General features: G+C 51.8%; 1 protein-coding gene across 3 annotated transcripts in view; it reads left to right on the top strand.

Annotated features, from left to right (window-relative positions):
• Positions 1–475: 475 nt before the first annotated feature.
• UBASH3B (ubiquitin associated and SH3 domain containing B) overlaps positions 476–17,100 on the top strand; it is a 94,117-nt gene continuing 77,492 nt past the window's right edge. The window contains exon 1 of one of the 3 annotated variants that reach the window (XM_073584862.1): positions 476–533. Coding sequence is in view for 2 of the 3 variants with exons in the window: in XM_073584861.1 (XP_073440962.1) it covers positions 6,858–6,985 (128 nt within the window). In the remaining variant the exon portion in view is untranslated. Of the gene's footprint in view, positions 534–6,644; positions 6,986–17,100 lie in introns of those variants that run through there. The other 2 variants (XM_073584861.1, XM_073584860.1) reach the window with 2 other exon arrangements.

The following is a 17,100-nucleotide window of genomic DNA, read 5'->3' as shown; positions in this document are numbered from 1 at the left end:
CAAAAGGGATAACAGTAGTTACAGCAGAGTCCGTAATGAGACGGGTCCTGGATTCGGGTAGTTGGTAAAGAGTCGGTTCCAGTAACCTTCACACAGTCCTTGGACTCGGACGGCTGTTGGCGGAACGGGATGGCTTTCGCCCAGATGGTTGCGGATATAAGCAGGAAGCACATGATACTGATACTCTGTGGAGACAGATAGCATTAGACAATGCACAGAGACTGCAGGCGCAGTGCAGACAGGTTAGCAGGAGAACCGGATGTAGCAATGATTGATACTCGTTGCTTCGGCGCTCTTCCTAGGGAGGAGAGGCCAGAAATAGCAGCCAGTGCGCTGCCATTGGTTAATTGCACTTTTTGAATAATGCACGCTGCCCCTTTAAGAAGGCAAGAGAGCGGGCGGGCGTGCCCTAATAGCCTTAGCTACAGATCTCCTCACAAGACGCCAGGAGGTGGAGGCAGGAGGGAGGCCAGAATGCTGAGCAGCAGCATGAGATCCAGAGGAGGCCGGCTGCTGCCTATGTGAGGCTCGAGGTGAGTGCCAAGAACGGAGAGCAGCGGCTGGCCTGGACACAGCGCCAGGACGGGGACCAGGTGTAACAGTGGCAGACCTGGGCGCCGCGCCAGGACAGGGACCGGGTGTAACAATAATGCAGCCCCCTCAGAGTATAATGCATCCACACACACAGTATAAAGCAATCCCCCTATACACAGTGTAATGCAGCCCCTCAGAGTATAATGCATTCCCATACACACAGTATAATGCAGCCCCCGTACACACACAGCATAATTCAGCCCCCCACAAGCACACACAGTATAATGCACCCCCCACACAGTAAAATGCAACCCTTTCAAAGAATAATGTAGACAACTCAGAGTATAATGCAGCCCCGCTCACACAGTATAATGCAGACCCCCAGACTATAATGCAGTCCCCTCAGAATATAATTACCCCCACACACACAATATGAGGCATCCCTCCACACACAGTATAATGCAGCCCCCTCAGAGTATAATGTAGCCCCACACATACAGTATACTGCAGCACCCTACACACACACAGTATAATTCAGCCCCCTCACAAACACACACACAGTATAATTTATTCCCCTCAGAGTATAATGTAGCCCCACACATACAGTATACTGCAGCACCCTACACACACAGTATAATTCAGCCCCCCATAAACACACACACACAGTATAATTCAGCCCCCTCACAAACACACACACAGTATAATGCAGCCCCCCAGAGTATAAAGCAGCCCCCTCCACTCACAGTGTAATGCAGCCCCCCACATACACAGTATAGTGCATTCCCATACACAAAGTATAATGCAGCCCCCCCACAAACACACACACTCAGTATAATGCAGGCCCCCAGAGTATAAAGCAGCCCCCTCAGAGTATAATGCAACCCCACACACACAGTATAGTGCAGCCCCCCCACACAAAGTATAATGCAGCAGACACACACACATACAATACTTACATCTCCTCTTTCCCCCTGCTCTGGCTTCTGCAAAGCTGGCAAATGCTGAGTCAGAGGGGAAATGATGGGAGAGGGAGTGTCATATGACATTCTCTCCTCCATCACTGCTTTCAACTATATTGGCATGTATGATGCCGATAAGCTGAATGCGGGGGGGGAGGGGGCGAAGCCAAGCCCCTCTTGCTCAGGGGCCCCATAGTGGCTGTGTGGTATGCCGCTATTAGTGACACGCCACTGGCTGAGGGTCCCTGAAGGAGCGGGGGCTCTAGGCAGCTGCCTCGTCTGCTTGCTCCTAATGCCGACCCTGATTGTAGTGCAAAAATTGTTTTGTGCTAGAAGCATTTTGGTGTGAGGGTTGTTGGGGGGGTCTATGGATTTTTTTTTTTTTAAAAAGTATGTGCGAAGGTATAGGTTAGAGGGTGGTTATGGCTGAAAGGACTGTTTTTCTTTTTCTGAGCGAGGGGCCAGAATTTTTTAGATATTATTTTATGGGGTGTGTTTGGGGTGGAGGGTGTTTTAAGTGTTAAAGGAAATATTAAGGAGATATTGAAGAGAAATGGAAAGGTAAACAGGAAACCTGGTGCAGGAGGTTCTTGCTGGGTTTTCTTCTCTGGACTTTTTGTTATGGACCTTTGGGGGTGGTGGGGTTGTGGTTTTGGTGGTGTAAGGTTTATTTTGTAATATTTATTGAGTGTTTTGTATAATTTTATAATAAAAAAGAGTGTCAGTATACGGCAGGTCTTGTTGGGTATTCCCGGTAAAAGGCAGGTCTTGTGGGGTGTTCCCGGTATATGGAAAGTCTTGTTGGGTGTTCCCGGTATATGGTGGGTCTTGTGGGGTGTTCCCGGTATACGGCAGGTCTTGTGGGGTGTTCCTGGTATATGGCAGGTCTTGTGGGGTGTTCCTGGTATACGGCGGGTCTTGTGGGGTGTTCTCGGTATACGACAGGTCTTGTGAGGTGTTCCCGGTATACGGCAAGTTTTGTGGGGTGTTCCCGGTATATGTCAGGTCTTGTGGGGTGTTCCTGGTATACAGCATGTCTTGTGGGGTGTTCCTGGTATACGGCAGGTCTTGTGGGGTTTTCCCGGTATATGGCAGGTCTTGTGGGGTGTTCCCGGTATATGGCAGGTCTTGTGGGGTGTTCCCGGTATACTGAGGGTCTTGTGGGGTGTTCCCAGTATATGGCAGGTCTTGTGGGGTGTTCCCGGCATACGGCAGGTCTTGTGGGGTGTTCCCGGTATACGGCAGGTCTTGTGGGGTGTTCCCGGTATACGGCAGGTCTTGTGGGGTGTTGCAGGTATATGGCAGGTCTTGTGGGGTATTCCCGGTATATGGCAGGTCATGTGGGGTGTTCCCGATATACTGAGGGTCTGTTAGGGGCTGGCGGTAGGCATCAAATAATAAAGATGGTATAAGATATATGGTGCGTTCGCAGCCCGGGGTCCACCGTGCAGAGGTGACAAACTGCATTTAAGCAATGAGGAATGAAATATAACAGGAGGTAGCCGGACACAGGCGGGTAACCACTGACCCTGTGCGTGCAGGGACAGACTCCGTTACTTCATGGAGTTCGCACCAGCCAGCGTATAAGCGTGACCTGTTAACGTCACAGATCACGATTATGTGAACTACCGGTGGACACCACTAGCCAGCATAAGAACCGTGCTGGTAAGCGCACGTAACTGCGCACGGCGCTGCTCTGGTAGATACTGCGGTAGCAGTGGTATGTGAGGCCTGTACGGGCCGACGCCCCAAGGCACTACAGGACGGTGATTTGTCTACACTGCGGCGCTAAGCAGTTCTAGTGCTAAGGTGTTGACTCTGATTCCTGAACCCTAACTCATACGTATCAAAAGAGAGGGGATCTTAATGAGTCAGTCACCAGTCTCATACATCCATCATCACACACACCACTAAACAGAATAGCATCAAAATCTATCATAGCGCATGGCGGGGCGGCCATACGAACCTTTTATAGCAGCGTCCTTCCGGAGCTTTCCTGATGGTCCAATCCGAGCTGGAGAAGGACCTGAACATGTGATCTCCGATCTCCAATGGGAGATCGTCCCACGGGCATGCTCAGTGGACCGAAAGGAGGACTTAGTCCCTGGAATCATTTGCTGCTGACCAGCATGCGTTGCTATAGCTGGACCAGAGGTGGAAGCAGCAACCAAACCCACAATGCTGGTGTGGGCAGAGCGCCGGGATCGACGAGTCTGCTGAGCAGGCTCCACTGCAGCTGGGGAGGAATGGGAGACCGCCGTATGCAATGCTCGGGATTCCTGCTGTGCAGTGCCAGGAAACCGACGCCTAACAGGGTCTTGTGGGGTGTTTCCGGTATACGGCAGGTCTTGTAGGGTGTTCTGTTATGATTGGGTCACCGAGCAGGAAAGCAAAACCAAGCTAAGCCACAGAAAACCAGTGAGGTTGTAACTAAGCGGATTGCAGACCCCTGATCCTATCCACACAACTAGCAGTAGCCGTGGAGCGTGCCTATGATGATCCTATACGCCTCGACACAGCCAGAAAAATAAATAAGCCTAAAGCAAGAAAAGGGGAAATCTAAACTGCCCCAGAGCAGACCCCAAAGGAATAGATAGCCCCCAAACATATACTGTCGGTAAGAGAAGATGAAAACACAAACGCAGATAGGAAAATAGACTGAGCAAACGATGGGGCCCACACTAACTAGACAGGAAAGGAAAGACTCTGTCTGTAATCACGCAAAAAAACCTGCAAAAAAATGCCCAACACGTCTGATAGAAAAATACTGAAGTCACTAGACTTCGCCCACTATATCAGCACTCTGGTATATTCTGAAAGCAGAGCAAAAAGAGGCCAGTCTAATAAGGGACAAAAACAAACTGGCACAAGCAGTAACATATGGATGGAAATTCAGCACAGCCCCAGCTGGAGCTGGCTGACCACACAAAACTGAATAGACAAAACCAGATCAAATGTGAACAATAGCAAAAGAACACTGAGCTGAGCATGCAGGGACTGAGCTGGAAACTAAGACCTCAGGAGGCAGGAAAATATCACCAGCAGGGATAGAGGGAGTCGGCTGTCTTAAATCCAGTCAGAAACTCCAGATCTCCATTCATCTTCCTCATTATAAGGTGGCAGGCCTCTGTTAATTAGATCAGCTCCATCACCTCCAGTAACCACCAGAGGGAGCCCGGAAAGAGAACTCGCGACCCCTCTGTCAATATAACCAGCTCCACTACCTTTACTAGTAACCAGAGGTAGGCCAGAAAGCGAATTCACAACAGTGTTCACGATATATGGAGGGTCTTGTGGTGTGTTCCCAGTATATGGCAGGTCTTGTGAGATGTTCCCGATATACAGCAGGTCTTGTGGGGTGTTCCCGATATACAGCGGGTGTTGTGAGGTGTTCCCGGTATACGGCAGGTCTTGTGGGGTGTTCCCGGTATATGGCAGGTCTTGTGGGGTGTTCCTGATATACAGCAGGTCTTGTGGGGTGTTCCCGGTATATGGCAGGTCTTGTGGGGTGTTCCCGGCATACGGCAGGTCTTGTGGGGTGTTCCCGGTATATGGCAGGTCTTGTGGGGTGTTCCCGGTATACTGAGGGTCTTGTGGGGTATTCCTGATATACAGCAGGTCTTGTGGGGTGTTCCCGGTATACAGCAGATCTTGTGGGGTGTTCCTGGTATACGGCAGGTCTTGTGGGGTGTTCCCGGTATATGGCAGGTCTTGTGGGGTGTTCCCAGCATACGGCAGGTCTTGTGGGGTGTTCCCGGTATACTGAGGGTCTTGTGGGGTATTCCTGATATACAGCAGGTCTTGTGGGGTGTTCCCGGTATACAGCAGATCTTGTGGGGTGTTCCTGGTATACGGCAGGTCTTGTGGGGTGTTCCCGGTATATGGCAGGTCTTGTGGGGTGTTCCCAGCATACGGCAGGTCTTGTGGGGTGTTCCCGGTATATGGCAGGTCTTGTGGGGTGTTCCCGGTATACTGAGGGTCTTGTGGGGTGTTCCCGGTATATGGCAGGTCTTGTGGGGTGTTCCCGGTATACTGAGGGTCTTATGGGGTGTTCCTGGTATACCCCGGGTCTTGTGGGGTGTTCCCGGTATACTGAGGGTCTTGTGGGGTGTTCCCGGTATATGGCAAGTCTTGTGGGGTGTTCCCGGTATATGGCAGGTCTTGTGGGGTGTTCCCGGTATATGGCAGGTCTTGTGGGGTGTTCCCGGTATACTGAGGGTCTTATGGGGTGTTCCTGGTATACCCCGGGTCTTGTGGGGTGTTCCCGGTATACTGAGGGTCTTGTGGGGTGTTCCCGGTATATGGCAAGTCTTGTGGGGTGTTCCCGGTATATGGCAGGTCTTGTGGGGTGTTCCCGGTATATGGCAGGTCTTGTGGGGTGTTCCCGGTATACTGAGGGTCTTATGGGGTGTTCCTGGTATACCCCGGGTCTTGTGGGGTGTTCCCGGTATATGGCAGGTCTTGTGGGGTGTTCCCGGTATATGGCAGGTCTTGTGGGGTGTTCCCGGTATATGGCAGGTCTTGTGGGGTGTTCCCGGTATACTGAGGGTCTTATGGGGTGTTCCTGGTATACCCCGGGTCTTGTGGGGTGTTCCCGGTATACTGAGGGTCTTGTGGGGTGTTTCCGGAAGGATTGGGATGTGTATTACAGCCTGTCGTGTACTTGCTGAGTTTTCCTGATGACTCGTCAGCATCAGATCCCGATCATGGATCAATCATCTGCAGGATCTGCTGGAAAGATGAGTCTGATCCCTGAAGGACACAACTCACCGGATCCGCTGCCGATGGAGCGGTCCGAGAGGAGGAACGAGGCAGCACCATAGCAGGTGATCTTAATATTATGGCTGATGGGTGGAGTCTTCTTTAGCTTTCAGTCTGTCGTTTTGTGTCTTCTGAATGCTCCTGGTGCTAAAAAATGACTCCATTCACAAGATCACATAATGGAGTTGCTACTTAAGTAATTTCCTGAGTTGTGAAATTTGTGAATTAAAATCGCCCTGATGTGAATGATCCGATTGCGGTGACGCGGTTTGGCCACTAGGGGGCAGTTGCAGAGGAGCCTGATCCGCCAGAAGCTGTGAATGTGCAGAGAATGGGCAGTATGTGAAGTCCATGATTGCTGACAAATAAGATTTTTGCGCTGTCCCTTTAAGAAAGGAGGGTGGGGGGGCAGGAGACTCGTCTGCTGGATCCATTCATCATGACTATTACCTGGCGGCAGGAGGCGACCAGAGCGGCCCGGGGGGTCTGGGGTCAGCGCCACTGATCCAATGTGTCACTACCTACCCAGCCTGTGACTGCGGCACCAGGAAGCTGCTCTGCACCGGGGTCTGCGGGGGGATGACACATTAACCCTTCACCGCCATGGCTGCAAAGGACGAGCTGTACAGCAAGATCATCCCCAGGAGGAGCCGGCAGCAGCGCGCGGGGACCTTCAAGCATGGCTCGTCCCTGGAGATCCTGCTGTCCATGGGATTCCCGAAAGCCAGGGCGTGAGTGCTGCCTGCAGCGGGGTCACTGTGGAGGGTCACTGAGGGGGACCACTGCTCTCACTGTCCCCCTGCATTGTTGGTGGAGAGTGGGGGGTCCTGCCGGGTCCTGTGTGACTGGTGGCGTAGTGGGGGGGACCTGCCGGGTCCCTGTGTGACTGGTGGCGTAGTGGGGGGGCCCTGCCGGGTCCCTGTGTGACTGGTGGCGTAGTGGGGGGGCCCTGCCGGGTCCCTGTGTGACTGGTGGCGTAGTGGGGGGGCCCTGCCGGGTCCCTGTGTGACTGGTGGCGTAGTGGGGGGGCCCTGCCGGGTCCCTGTGTGACTGGTGGCGTAGTGGGGGGGCCCTGCCGGGTCCCTGTGTGACTGGTGGCGTAGTGGGGGGCCCTGCCGGGTCCCTGTGTGACTGGTGGCGTAGTGGGGGGGCCCTGCCGGGTCCCTGTGTGACTGGTGGCGTAGTGGGGGGGCCCTGCCGGGTCCCTGTGTGACTGGTGGCGTAGTGGGGGGGCCCTGCCGGGTCCCTGTGTGACTGGTGGCGTAGTGGGGGGGCCCTGCCGGGTCCCTGTGTGACTGGTGGCGTAGTGGGGGGGCCCTGCCGGGTCCCTGTGTGACTGGTGGCGTAGTGGGGGGGCCCTGCCGGGTCCCTGTGTGACTGGTGGCGTAGTGGGGGGGCCCTGCCGGGTCCCTGTGTGACTGGTGGCGTAGTGGGGGGGCCCTGCCGGGTCCCTGTGTGACTGGTGGCGTAGTGGGGGGGCCCTGCCGGGTCCCTGTGTGACTGGTGGCGTAGTGGGGGGGCCCTGCCGGGTCCCTGTGTGACTGGTGGCGTAGTGGGGGGGCCCTGCCGGGTCCCTGTGTGACTGGTGGCGTAGTGGGGGGGCCCTGCCGGGTCCCTGTGTGACTGGTGGCGTAGTGGGGGGGCCCTGCCGGGTCCCTGTGTGACTGGTGGCGTAGTGGGGGGGCCCTGCCGGGTCCCTGTGTGACTGGTGGCGTAGTGGGGGGGCCCTGCCGGGTCCCTGTGTGACTGGTGGCGTAGTGGGGGGGCCCTGCCGGGTCCCTGTGTGACTGGTGGCGTAGTGGGGGGGCCCTGCCGGGTCCCTGTGTGACTGGTGGCGTAGTGGGGGGGCCCTGCCGGGTCCCTGTGTGACTGGTGGCGTAGTGGGGGGGCCCTGCCGGGTCCCTGTGTGACTGGTGGCGTAGTGGGGGGGCCCTGCCGGGTCCCTGTGTGACTGGTGGCGTAGTGGGGGGGCCCTGCCGGGTCCCTGTGTGACTGGTGGCGTAGTGGGGGGGCCCTGCCGGGTCCCTGTGTGACTGGTGGCGTAGTGGGGGGGCCCTGCCGGGTCCCTGTGTGACTGGTGGCGTAGTGGGGGGGCCCTGCCGGGTCCCTGTGTGACTGGTGGCGTAGTGGGGGGCCCTGCCGGGTCCCTGTGTGACTGGTGGCGTAGTGGGGGACATGGGTTTGGTTTGTGTCTCGTGTTGTGGAGTCTTCATGCAGGACAGGACTGCGGTGTAAGGACACAGCTGCGGATTTAGGGAAGGGAAACTTGAGACAAGAGGTGCTGCAGCAGCTGCCTGTCTCAGATATGCATTTTCGCTGTGCTTCATCCCAGTTCCTGGGGCTTCTGAGATATTAACAGATCTGTGAACCCAGAGAGGGCCTCACCTGTAGAATGGGACCTGGCCCTTTGCAGGGGATGTGGTGCTTTGCGGGGGGGACCTGTGGATTGGGGATGTTGCTCTTTGCGGGACCTGTGGATTGGGACGGGTGTATGATGTTGTGGTCATCGTGCCATTTTCATAATGCTGTACCTATTATGGAGGAGCGGGCACTCACAGACGAGGCCTCTGCACCGATGTGATATTGCACCCTGATTCTTGTGTTTTCAGGCGGTGCAGTAACACTTGCCATATGCATCGGCTGATTGGCCGTCCTTCGCTGTGGGACATTTTGAAAACGTATTTCCAAAAACTGACAGAAACCGGACGTCGCAGCAAAGAACGGTCATCAGTGACCGCGTCTCGTGTTTCTGTGAAGTGAAGCTACTATACATGACCCCCATAAATCTCACTTGTTACCTGTTTTTTATCTAAAGGGTTTTAGTGTGTTAATAAGTTTGGGGCACCGAAGGCGACAATCGGGCAGACTCTGTCTCCGTGGCTGCTGATTACAGGGGAATGTCCTGAAAGTCATCTTATGAATGGGCAGGACCCCTTTAAATGTCCCCTTATATGACTCTGTTGCTATAGAAACATTTTTCAGAATACAATGTATCTCGGCACTTCCATTACATGAAATATTGGGGGCGCGGCGGGAGAGCTCGGTTTAGTAGCCCATTTTCAATGTCATATCAAAGGAGAGCTAATATGGGGGGGGGGGGGTCTTCCACCATCTTTGTATTATTCGCCCCCCCCCGGTCCATTGTAGAGACAGCCTGGCCATGTAAAAGTAAGGGTGTAATCCATTATTTGTCCTGTGGTGGTGCTGCAGGGAGGTTGGGAAATTGCTACTGGATTTTCCCCTTATTATTTGCAGCTAATCTCTGGGGTCTTAGCAGGATGCTCATCAAAAAATAAATGGTCAGTGACAGGACCCCCGTCCGCTGCTTACACCCAGGCTCTGGTCATGGTGTCTGTGGCCCCTATAGGTCAGGGATTCCGGCCTGGCTCCATTGAGACCCCAAGACGCTCAGTGTGTGAAGAATGGTGAACCGACACTGATGAGTTTGGTCTTTGAGGCCCTCGTACATTTTATCTCACTGCCCACTGCCTATGACTTGGCTTGTTGCCTGCCGCTGGCTTGGGTCCGGGTCCCGGTGTTGCCTGCCGCTGGCTTGAGTCAGGGGCCTCGTGTCGCCTGTTGCTGGCTTGGGTCCGGGTCCCGATGTCGCCTGTTGCTGGCTTGGGTCCGGGTCCCGATGTCGCCTGCCGCTGGCTTGGGTCCGGGTCCCGGTGTCGCCTGCCGCTGGCTTGGGTCGGGGTCCCGGTGTCGCCTGCCGCTGGCTTGGGTCGGGGTCCCGGTGTCGCCTGCCGCTGGCTTGGGTCGGGGTCCCGGTGTCGCCTGCCGCTGGCTTGGGTCGGGGTCCCGGTGTCGCCTGCCGCTGGCTTGGGTCGGGGTCCCGGTGTCGCCTGCCGCTGGCTTGGGTCGGGGTCCCGGTGTCGCCTGCCGCTGGCTTGGGTCGGGGTCCCGGTGTCGCCTGCCGCTGGCTTGGGTCGGGGTCCCGGTGTCGCCTGCCGCTGGCTTGGGTCGGGGTCCCGGTGTCGCCTGCCGCTGGCTTGGGTCGGGGTCCCGGTGTCGCCTGCCGCTGGCTTGACTTGTTACCCTGGTGTCACATGCCCCTGTCTTGGGTCTGGGGCCTCATGTCGGCTGCAGAGGATTACCACTGAAGCCTGGAACTGTTCATTTGAATTTGGGCCTTTTTTTTTTTTTTCTTTGAATGTGAACAAGGTGCTAGCGTGACTGTGCAGCAATGTCTATTCCTCTGTCCTGGGCTCCTTGGTCACATTATTAGTCTTTCTCCTAACTTTGCTCCTTTTTTCGTTTGTGCTCCATTTGGCTGATTGTTTTGTAGGGCCCGGCGGGGTACGCCAACACACAAATGTAACATGGATCTGTGAACTCCTATGTGTGGTCTCAGATTTGCTGCTTTTACCCTCTTGCATAAATCTATAATTGGTGACTCCGGCCTATATTGTGTTGTTTATTAGACCCTCAGTATGGAGCTTTCTCCTCTATGCTCTACACTGCAGGTTTTCTTGACAGCTGTATATCTGTATGAAATCGCATAGTCTACAATGTGATTTCATGCCAATTTATTTCTGCTTTGAGAAGCTAAAGCCAAAATGTCTTTCCCTTTGTCAGATAAACGTCGCCCTGTAGATTTGCTTCGTGCCCTTGAGTCCGATGTGAGAAGAGCGGGATCCGCTCATCAGCTACTCTTCCCTATATCATTATATAATCTGTAAATCCAGATCTATACGCTCCAGATGACTCACTGGAAATCGTTGTGGGTGTAAATTCCATAAAACGGGGCAAACCTGATGCTGAATGATGGCGGCAGCTCATTATTCAGACGATGTTCTGTTCTCTGCCCGGTCTTGTCCTCTGATCACGTTTCGCTCATGTCGCATTTTCCACAGAAACGGTTACATGTCCTGTCGCGTTACTGATGACACATTGCACGTGAAACCTGCTGTACGACGAGGGGCGTGAGGGCCCACGGGCTGTACGACGAGGGGCGTGAGGGCCCACGGGCTGTACGACGAGGGGCGTGAGGGCCCACGGGCTGTACGACGAGGGGCGTGAGGGCCCACGGGCTGTACGACGAGGGGCGACGTGGCTCCTGGCAGTCAGGGCGGCAGCGCTCACTGATCTTTGGACATGTTTTGGTGAACATGGGAGGGGGAAATACCTTTTGAAACCAATGAGTTGATCTTGGATTTCATCAACTTTGAGGGGAAAACATAAATATTTCACTAAATGTGTAAAAAAAATTTTTTTTTTTTCCTGAAAGTTTGGTCCTAGCTATCGACGATTGGGAGGGGCCGATGAACTCCTCTGCTCTGGGGTGGAGCCTGCACTGTGGTTGTACACACCCCCTTCCCCTTTATCCTCTCCGCCCCTCAGACGACCTTGATGAACTTTGTCTTTTTTCAGCCATATAAACACTATAATAATGTAACTTCCGGAGAACGGACGGATGATCTTTTTGTTTAACTTTTAAGAATAAGCTTATTTACAAAAAATGTAAAATCTTTTCTTTTTTTTTTTTTCATTGATTTTATTTTATATTTTTTTTTTTCCATGTATTAGTGTATACAGTGGGTACGGAAAGTATTCAGACCCCTTTAAATTTTTCACTTTTTGTTTCATAGCAGCTATTTGGTAAATTCAAAAATTTTTTTTTTTTTTTTTTTCCTCATTAATATACACTCTGCACCCCATCTTGACAAAACAGAAATGCATAAATTTTTGCAAATTTATTAAAAAAGAAACTGAAATATCACATGGTCATAAGTATTCAGACCCATTGTTCAGACACTCATATTTAAGTCACATGCTGTCCATTTCCTTGTGATCTCCTTGAGATGGCTTTACTCCTTCATCGGAGTCCAGCTGTGTCTAATTGCCGTATATACTCAAGTATAAGCCGAGGCACCTAATTTTGCCACTGAAAACTGGGTAAGCTTATTGACTCAAGTATAAGTCCGGTATGCATTGTCCCCTTATCCCTGTCCTGCTCTGTGACTCCCCCTGTTGTATGCATGGGGCCCCCCCAAGCCTGCTCACCCTCCTTGCACCGTCACTGCATCTCCGTTGTCCCGGCGTCGGCAGCTCTTCCTGTGCTCCGTGGTCACATGCTACCGCTCAGTAAGATAATGAGTATGCGCTCCATGCCTATGGGAGTGGAGATGCATGCATATTTATTACCTAAACGAATGGTACCGTGTGACCGCTGAGCACATAAAGAGGCGCCGGGACGGAGATGCAGCAACGGCGTGAGGAGGGTGAGAATGATGTCTTCTGTTAGCTGCAGCTGTCACTGTGTCACAGCTGACGGCTCCTGCCGCTGCTCCGCCACTCCCCCTCCCCCACCGGCTTTCTGGGCAATTACTTGTGTATAAGCCGAGGCGGGCGTTTTCAACACCAAAAAATGTGCTGAAAATCTCGGCTTATACATGAGTATATAGAGTAAACTGATAGGACTTGATTTGTAAAGGCACACACCTGTTTATATAAGAGCTCACAGTTCATGTCAGACCAAATGAGAATCATGAGGTCAAAGGAACTGGCCAAGGAGCTCGGAGGCAGAATTGTGGCAAGGCACACATCTGGCCAAGGTTACAAAAGAATTTCTGCAGTACGCAAGGTTCCTAAGAGCACAGTGGCCCCCATAATCCTTAAATGGAAGAAGTTTTGGACCACCAGAAGTCTTCCTAGACCTGGCCATCCAGCCAAACCGAGCAATCATAGGAGAAGAGCCTTCGTGAGAGAGGTAAAGAAGAACCCCAAGATCACTGTGGCTGAGCTCCACAGATGCAGTAGGGAGATGGGAGAAAGTTCTACAAAGTCAACTATCTCCTATCACTGCAGCCCTCCACCAGTTGGACCCTTATGGCAGTGGCCCGACGGAAGCCTTTCCTCAGTGCAAGACATATGAAAACCCGCATAGAGTTTGCTAAAAAAAAACACATGGACTCCCAGACTATGAGAAGTAAGATTATCTTGTCTGATGAGATGAAGATAGAACTTTTTTGGTGAGAATTCTAAGCAGTATTTGTAGAGAAAATCAGGCACTGCTCATCACCTGTCCAATACAATCCCAACAGTGAAATGTGGTGGCAGCATCATGCTATGGGGGTGTTTTTCAGCTGCAGGGACAGGACCACTAGTTGCAATTGAAGGAAACCTGAATGCAGCCAAGTACAGAGAGATCCTGGATGAAAACCTCTTCCAGAGTGCTCTGGACCTCAGGCTTGGCAGAAGCTTCACCTTCCAACAAAACAATGACCCTAAGCACACAGCTAAAATAACAAAGGAGTGGCTTCAGAACAACTCTGTGACCATTCTTGACTGGCCCAGCCAGTGCCCTGACCTAAACCCAATTGAGCATCTCTGGAGAGACCTGAAAATGACTGTCCACCAACGTTCACCATCCAACCTGACGGAACTGGAGAGGATCTGCAAGGAAGAATGGCAGAGGATCCCCAAATCCAGGTGTGAAAAACTTGTTGCATCATTCCCAAGAAGATTCATGGCTGTACTAGCGCAAAAGGGCGCTTCTACTCAATACTGAGCAAAGGGTCTGAATACTTATGACCATGTGATATTTCAGTTTTTCTTTATTAATTTGCAAAAATTTCTCATTTCTGTGTTTGTTTGTTTTTTTTTCAGTCAAGATGGGGTGCAGAGTGTACATTAATGAGAGAGAAAATGAACTTTTTTGAATTTACCTAATGGCTGCAATGAAACAGAGTGGAAAAATTTAAAGGGGTCTAATTACTTTCTGTATCCACTGTATTTGTTTTGTTTAATGTACATTCAGAAATAAACCTCTTCAGGACCATCCTCATCTTGTTTTGTACCCTTGGCCATTTGATTTTTTTGCTGGACGAGTTGCAGGTGTGAATGACGCTGTTTTGTCACCATATAATGTATTGAAAATGGGGGGGGGGGGGGGAAATACAAGCAGGATGAAATGGTGAAGAATTACAATACTGCCTTTGTTTTGCTAATTATTACCTGCAAACCTGATTCTCCAGAGCAATACAACTACAGCAATACAAAAATTATAAAATGTTTTGTATTTTTTTTTTTTTTTTTTTGTTTTAAAGTTTGTTCTAAAGGGAAAAAAAAAACCATGTCCTTTTTGGGGCACACACATTTTCATCTCTTCTAGTGTGGTGTGTGTAATTTTGTTGTGGTTTAGGTTTTTTTTTTTTTTTTTTACCTTGCGTGGTTTAATTGATTTTTCTATTCTGAACGGGCCATTACGGACGCGGCAATTCCCGATATGTTCTTATTTATGGTTGAGATTCTGCAGCCGTCCGGGCACCGCGCTTCAGCAATGTATGGCCGCTGTTCCAGGGTGATAGACCTGGGTGTGCGGCCGTCGTTTATCCTTGGCCTCTCAGCCCCAACCTGTGCTGTAACCTTGAACGCTGCCCAGTTGGCCGGGCTGTCATCTGCCCTGGGGCTGGGTTAGGTGGGGGGGCTTGAACTCTGCCCCGGGGTGGGCTACATGGGGGGGCTCGCGCTCTACCCCGGGGCTTGGATACATGGGAGGGGGGGGCTTGTGCTCTACCCCGGGGCTGGTTTACATAGGGGGGCCCGTGGTTGCGTCGCTCGGGGCTTTGGTTTCCTCTATGACTTTCGGCAATATCCGCTACGTAAACCACAACCTGCAAGATACCGGTGCCTGGTGTTCGGCTTCTCGCCCCTCTGACCTTTCCAGTATTGATCAGCGACTCCACTGCGTCATCTCTTTTATAGCAAAACGTTCCCGGTAATGAGCAGAATCTGATATTTATCTCCCTGGCCTCCGGGAAAGTAATGGCCGCATTGTGCAACATCCATCAGAGAACAGAGTTATCTCCGAAGTCGACTGGCTGCTTTGCTCATCCTGAGCCTACCGGTGCTCGGATAGAATAGTCCTCATGTATTGACAGCAGGGTCTGGCCCTACTACGCTGCCGACCTCTCGACTTAACCCTTTCATCCCATTTTTCTCCCAGATTTTCTTTCCCAGCTTTTTTTCTGCTCCTCTTCTGTTTTCACTGTTGGTTCATTTCCTTTTCTGGTTATTTCTGCGATTCTCACATTTGGCTCTTGGCTCCTCACTGTTGGGGGTGCCGGCGGCTGATCAACAGCTAAATCTTAGAGTTTATGCATGATTCCCTAACGACAGGTTTGGGGGTAATTTACTGATTGTTGGGACCCTGAGACCAGCTCTTCCATCTTTCTGAGATATCTCGTCATCGGTGGGGTCCTGAGAATGAGGGGGATGCAGCGCCGGTGTAGCCGCACACCCTCTGCCAAGTGGCTGGGGGTCTTTGTGCTTAAAAAAATTCCGTAAAGGAGATGGAGAACTGTTTCTTTCCTAAGATTGGTGGGGTCACAGATCTTGGACCCCCCCACCCAATAATAACCTACTGATATCATTTTAATGGTGCATGTGGGGGCAGTGGCGTAACTAGTGTCCTAAGGACCCCATACGAAATTCCGATCTGGTCTCCCACCTGCATGTTGGTGAGATCTATGTGTCCGTGTAATAATGTGGCCTCGAATGCACTGCCCCTGGTGGGGGATGCATCTGCAGCCACAAGTTTGGGGCTTTTCCCCTCTGATACATTCACTATAAAATATATATATATTATAAACTTTTCACTGCTGGGGTCCCGGTGATTATTCCATTCTAAGCATTTCCTTGGTGAGGGATCATCATCCACCACCCCATATACGGTGAAACCTCACGACTTTATCGAAGCCAATCAGTGAGTCTCCATCGCCATCAGTAACTGTGCCACGGAATGGACCGGGTTTTTCATTGGTTGATCAGTCAGACCACAGAATCGGGGGAGGGGTGTGGGGGTTAGCGCTAATGTCTGCAACAATGTATTTTCTGTGTATTCACATTTCTGCTACTAGTAACAGGAACTTGTGTCTCCTAAAATAGCTCTAGATGTTCTTAAAGGGAACCTGTCCCTGGGGATTCTCTCGCATCTCTGCTATGGCACAGTCCTGGTTATCCATGGGTTAATGGGAATTGATTGGATGATCCAGTGATGATCCTTGACACTTGGTCATTGTTTTGGCATTGTGATCACGACTTCTCTAAACTACACAATGAAATCGGGATCAAGATGGACCCAGCAAGAGCGGTGATACGTGCTCCTCGTGTCTGGGCTCTCGCACAACAATCTCTGTTGGGAGGAGTCACTGTCATATAGTCAGGGGGGTGGAGCTTACATTTACTGATGGTCACAGGGTTATCTAGAGGGACCCATTCGTTAGCTCTGGTCTTAAGCTATGGGTTTTCATGTCCTCATTTTAAGGGTTAACTAGACTTATCTTCTGTTTAGCGGTCTGGAGTGGGGGGGGGAGATTTGGATTCTGATATTCCCACAAATCCCTCAGAGGAAGGGGCAGACGTCCGGAGCTTTCCCTGTAGCATGACCGTGTAGTACAAACCCATAGGTATGGTGTCGTCTGGGCCTCTACTAGAGTTCAGTGATTTTGGTCGGATCGGGTTTCGGGAAACCCAAATGAAACAAAATTTGAGTCGGATGAAACTGGTCCGACTAGGGCAAAAAAAAAGTCGGGATTTTCGTCCGAAACCCGACCCCCAAAGCGAGTCAATGGGGAATAAAAGTCGGCATTGAGTGGATGACATTCATCCGCTCAATGCCGACTTATTTCCCATTGACTTGCATTGGGGTCGGGTTTCGGACGAAACTCCCGACTTTTTTTGCCCTAGTCGGACCAGTTTCATCCTACTCATATTTTGTTTCACTTGGGTTTCCCGAAACCCGATCCGACCAAAATCGCTCAACTCTAGCCTCTACCCCTTCATTGAACGCTCAGGACCTGAACCAAAGTGATATGGCAATGTGCTTGGTTACTTCTAA

The sequence above is a fragment of the Dendrobates tinctorius genome, unplaced genomic scaffold, assembly GCF_039654945.1.
Source record: "Dendrobates tinctorius isolate UK_male_01 unplaced genomic scaffold, ASM3965494v1 ptg000086l, whole genome shotgun sequence".
Classification (NCBI taxonomy): Eukaryota; Metazoa; Chordata; class Amphibia; order Anura; family Dendrobatidae; genus Dendrobates; species Dendrobates tinctorius.
Note: the sequence above shows the minus strand (reverse complement) of the source record. Positions and strands in the feature narration are given on the sequence as shown.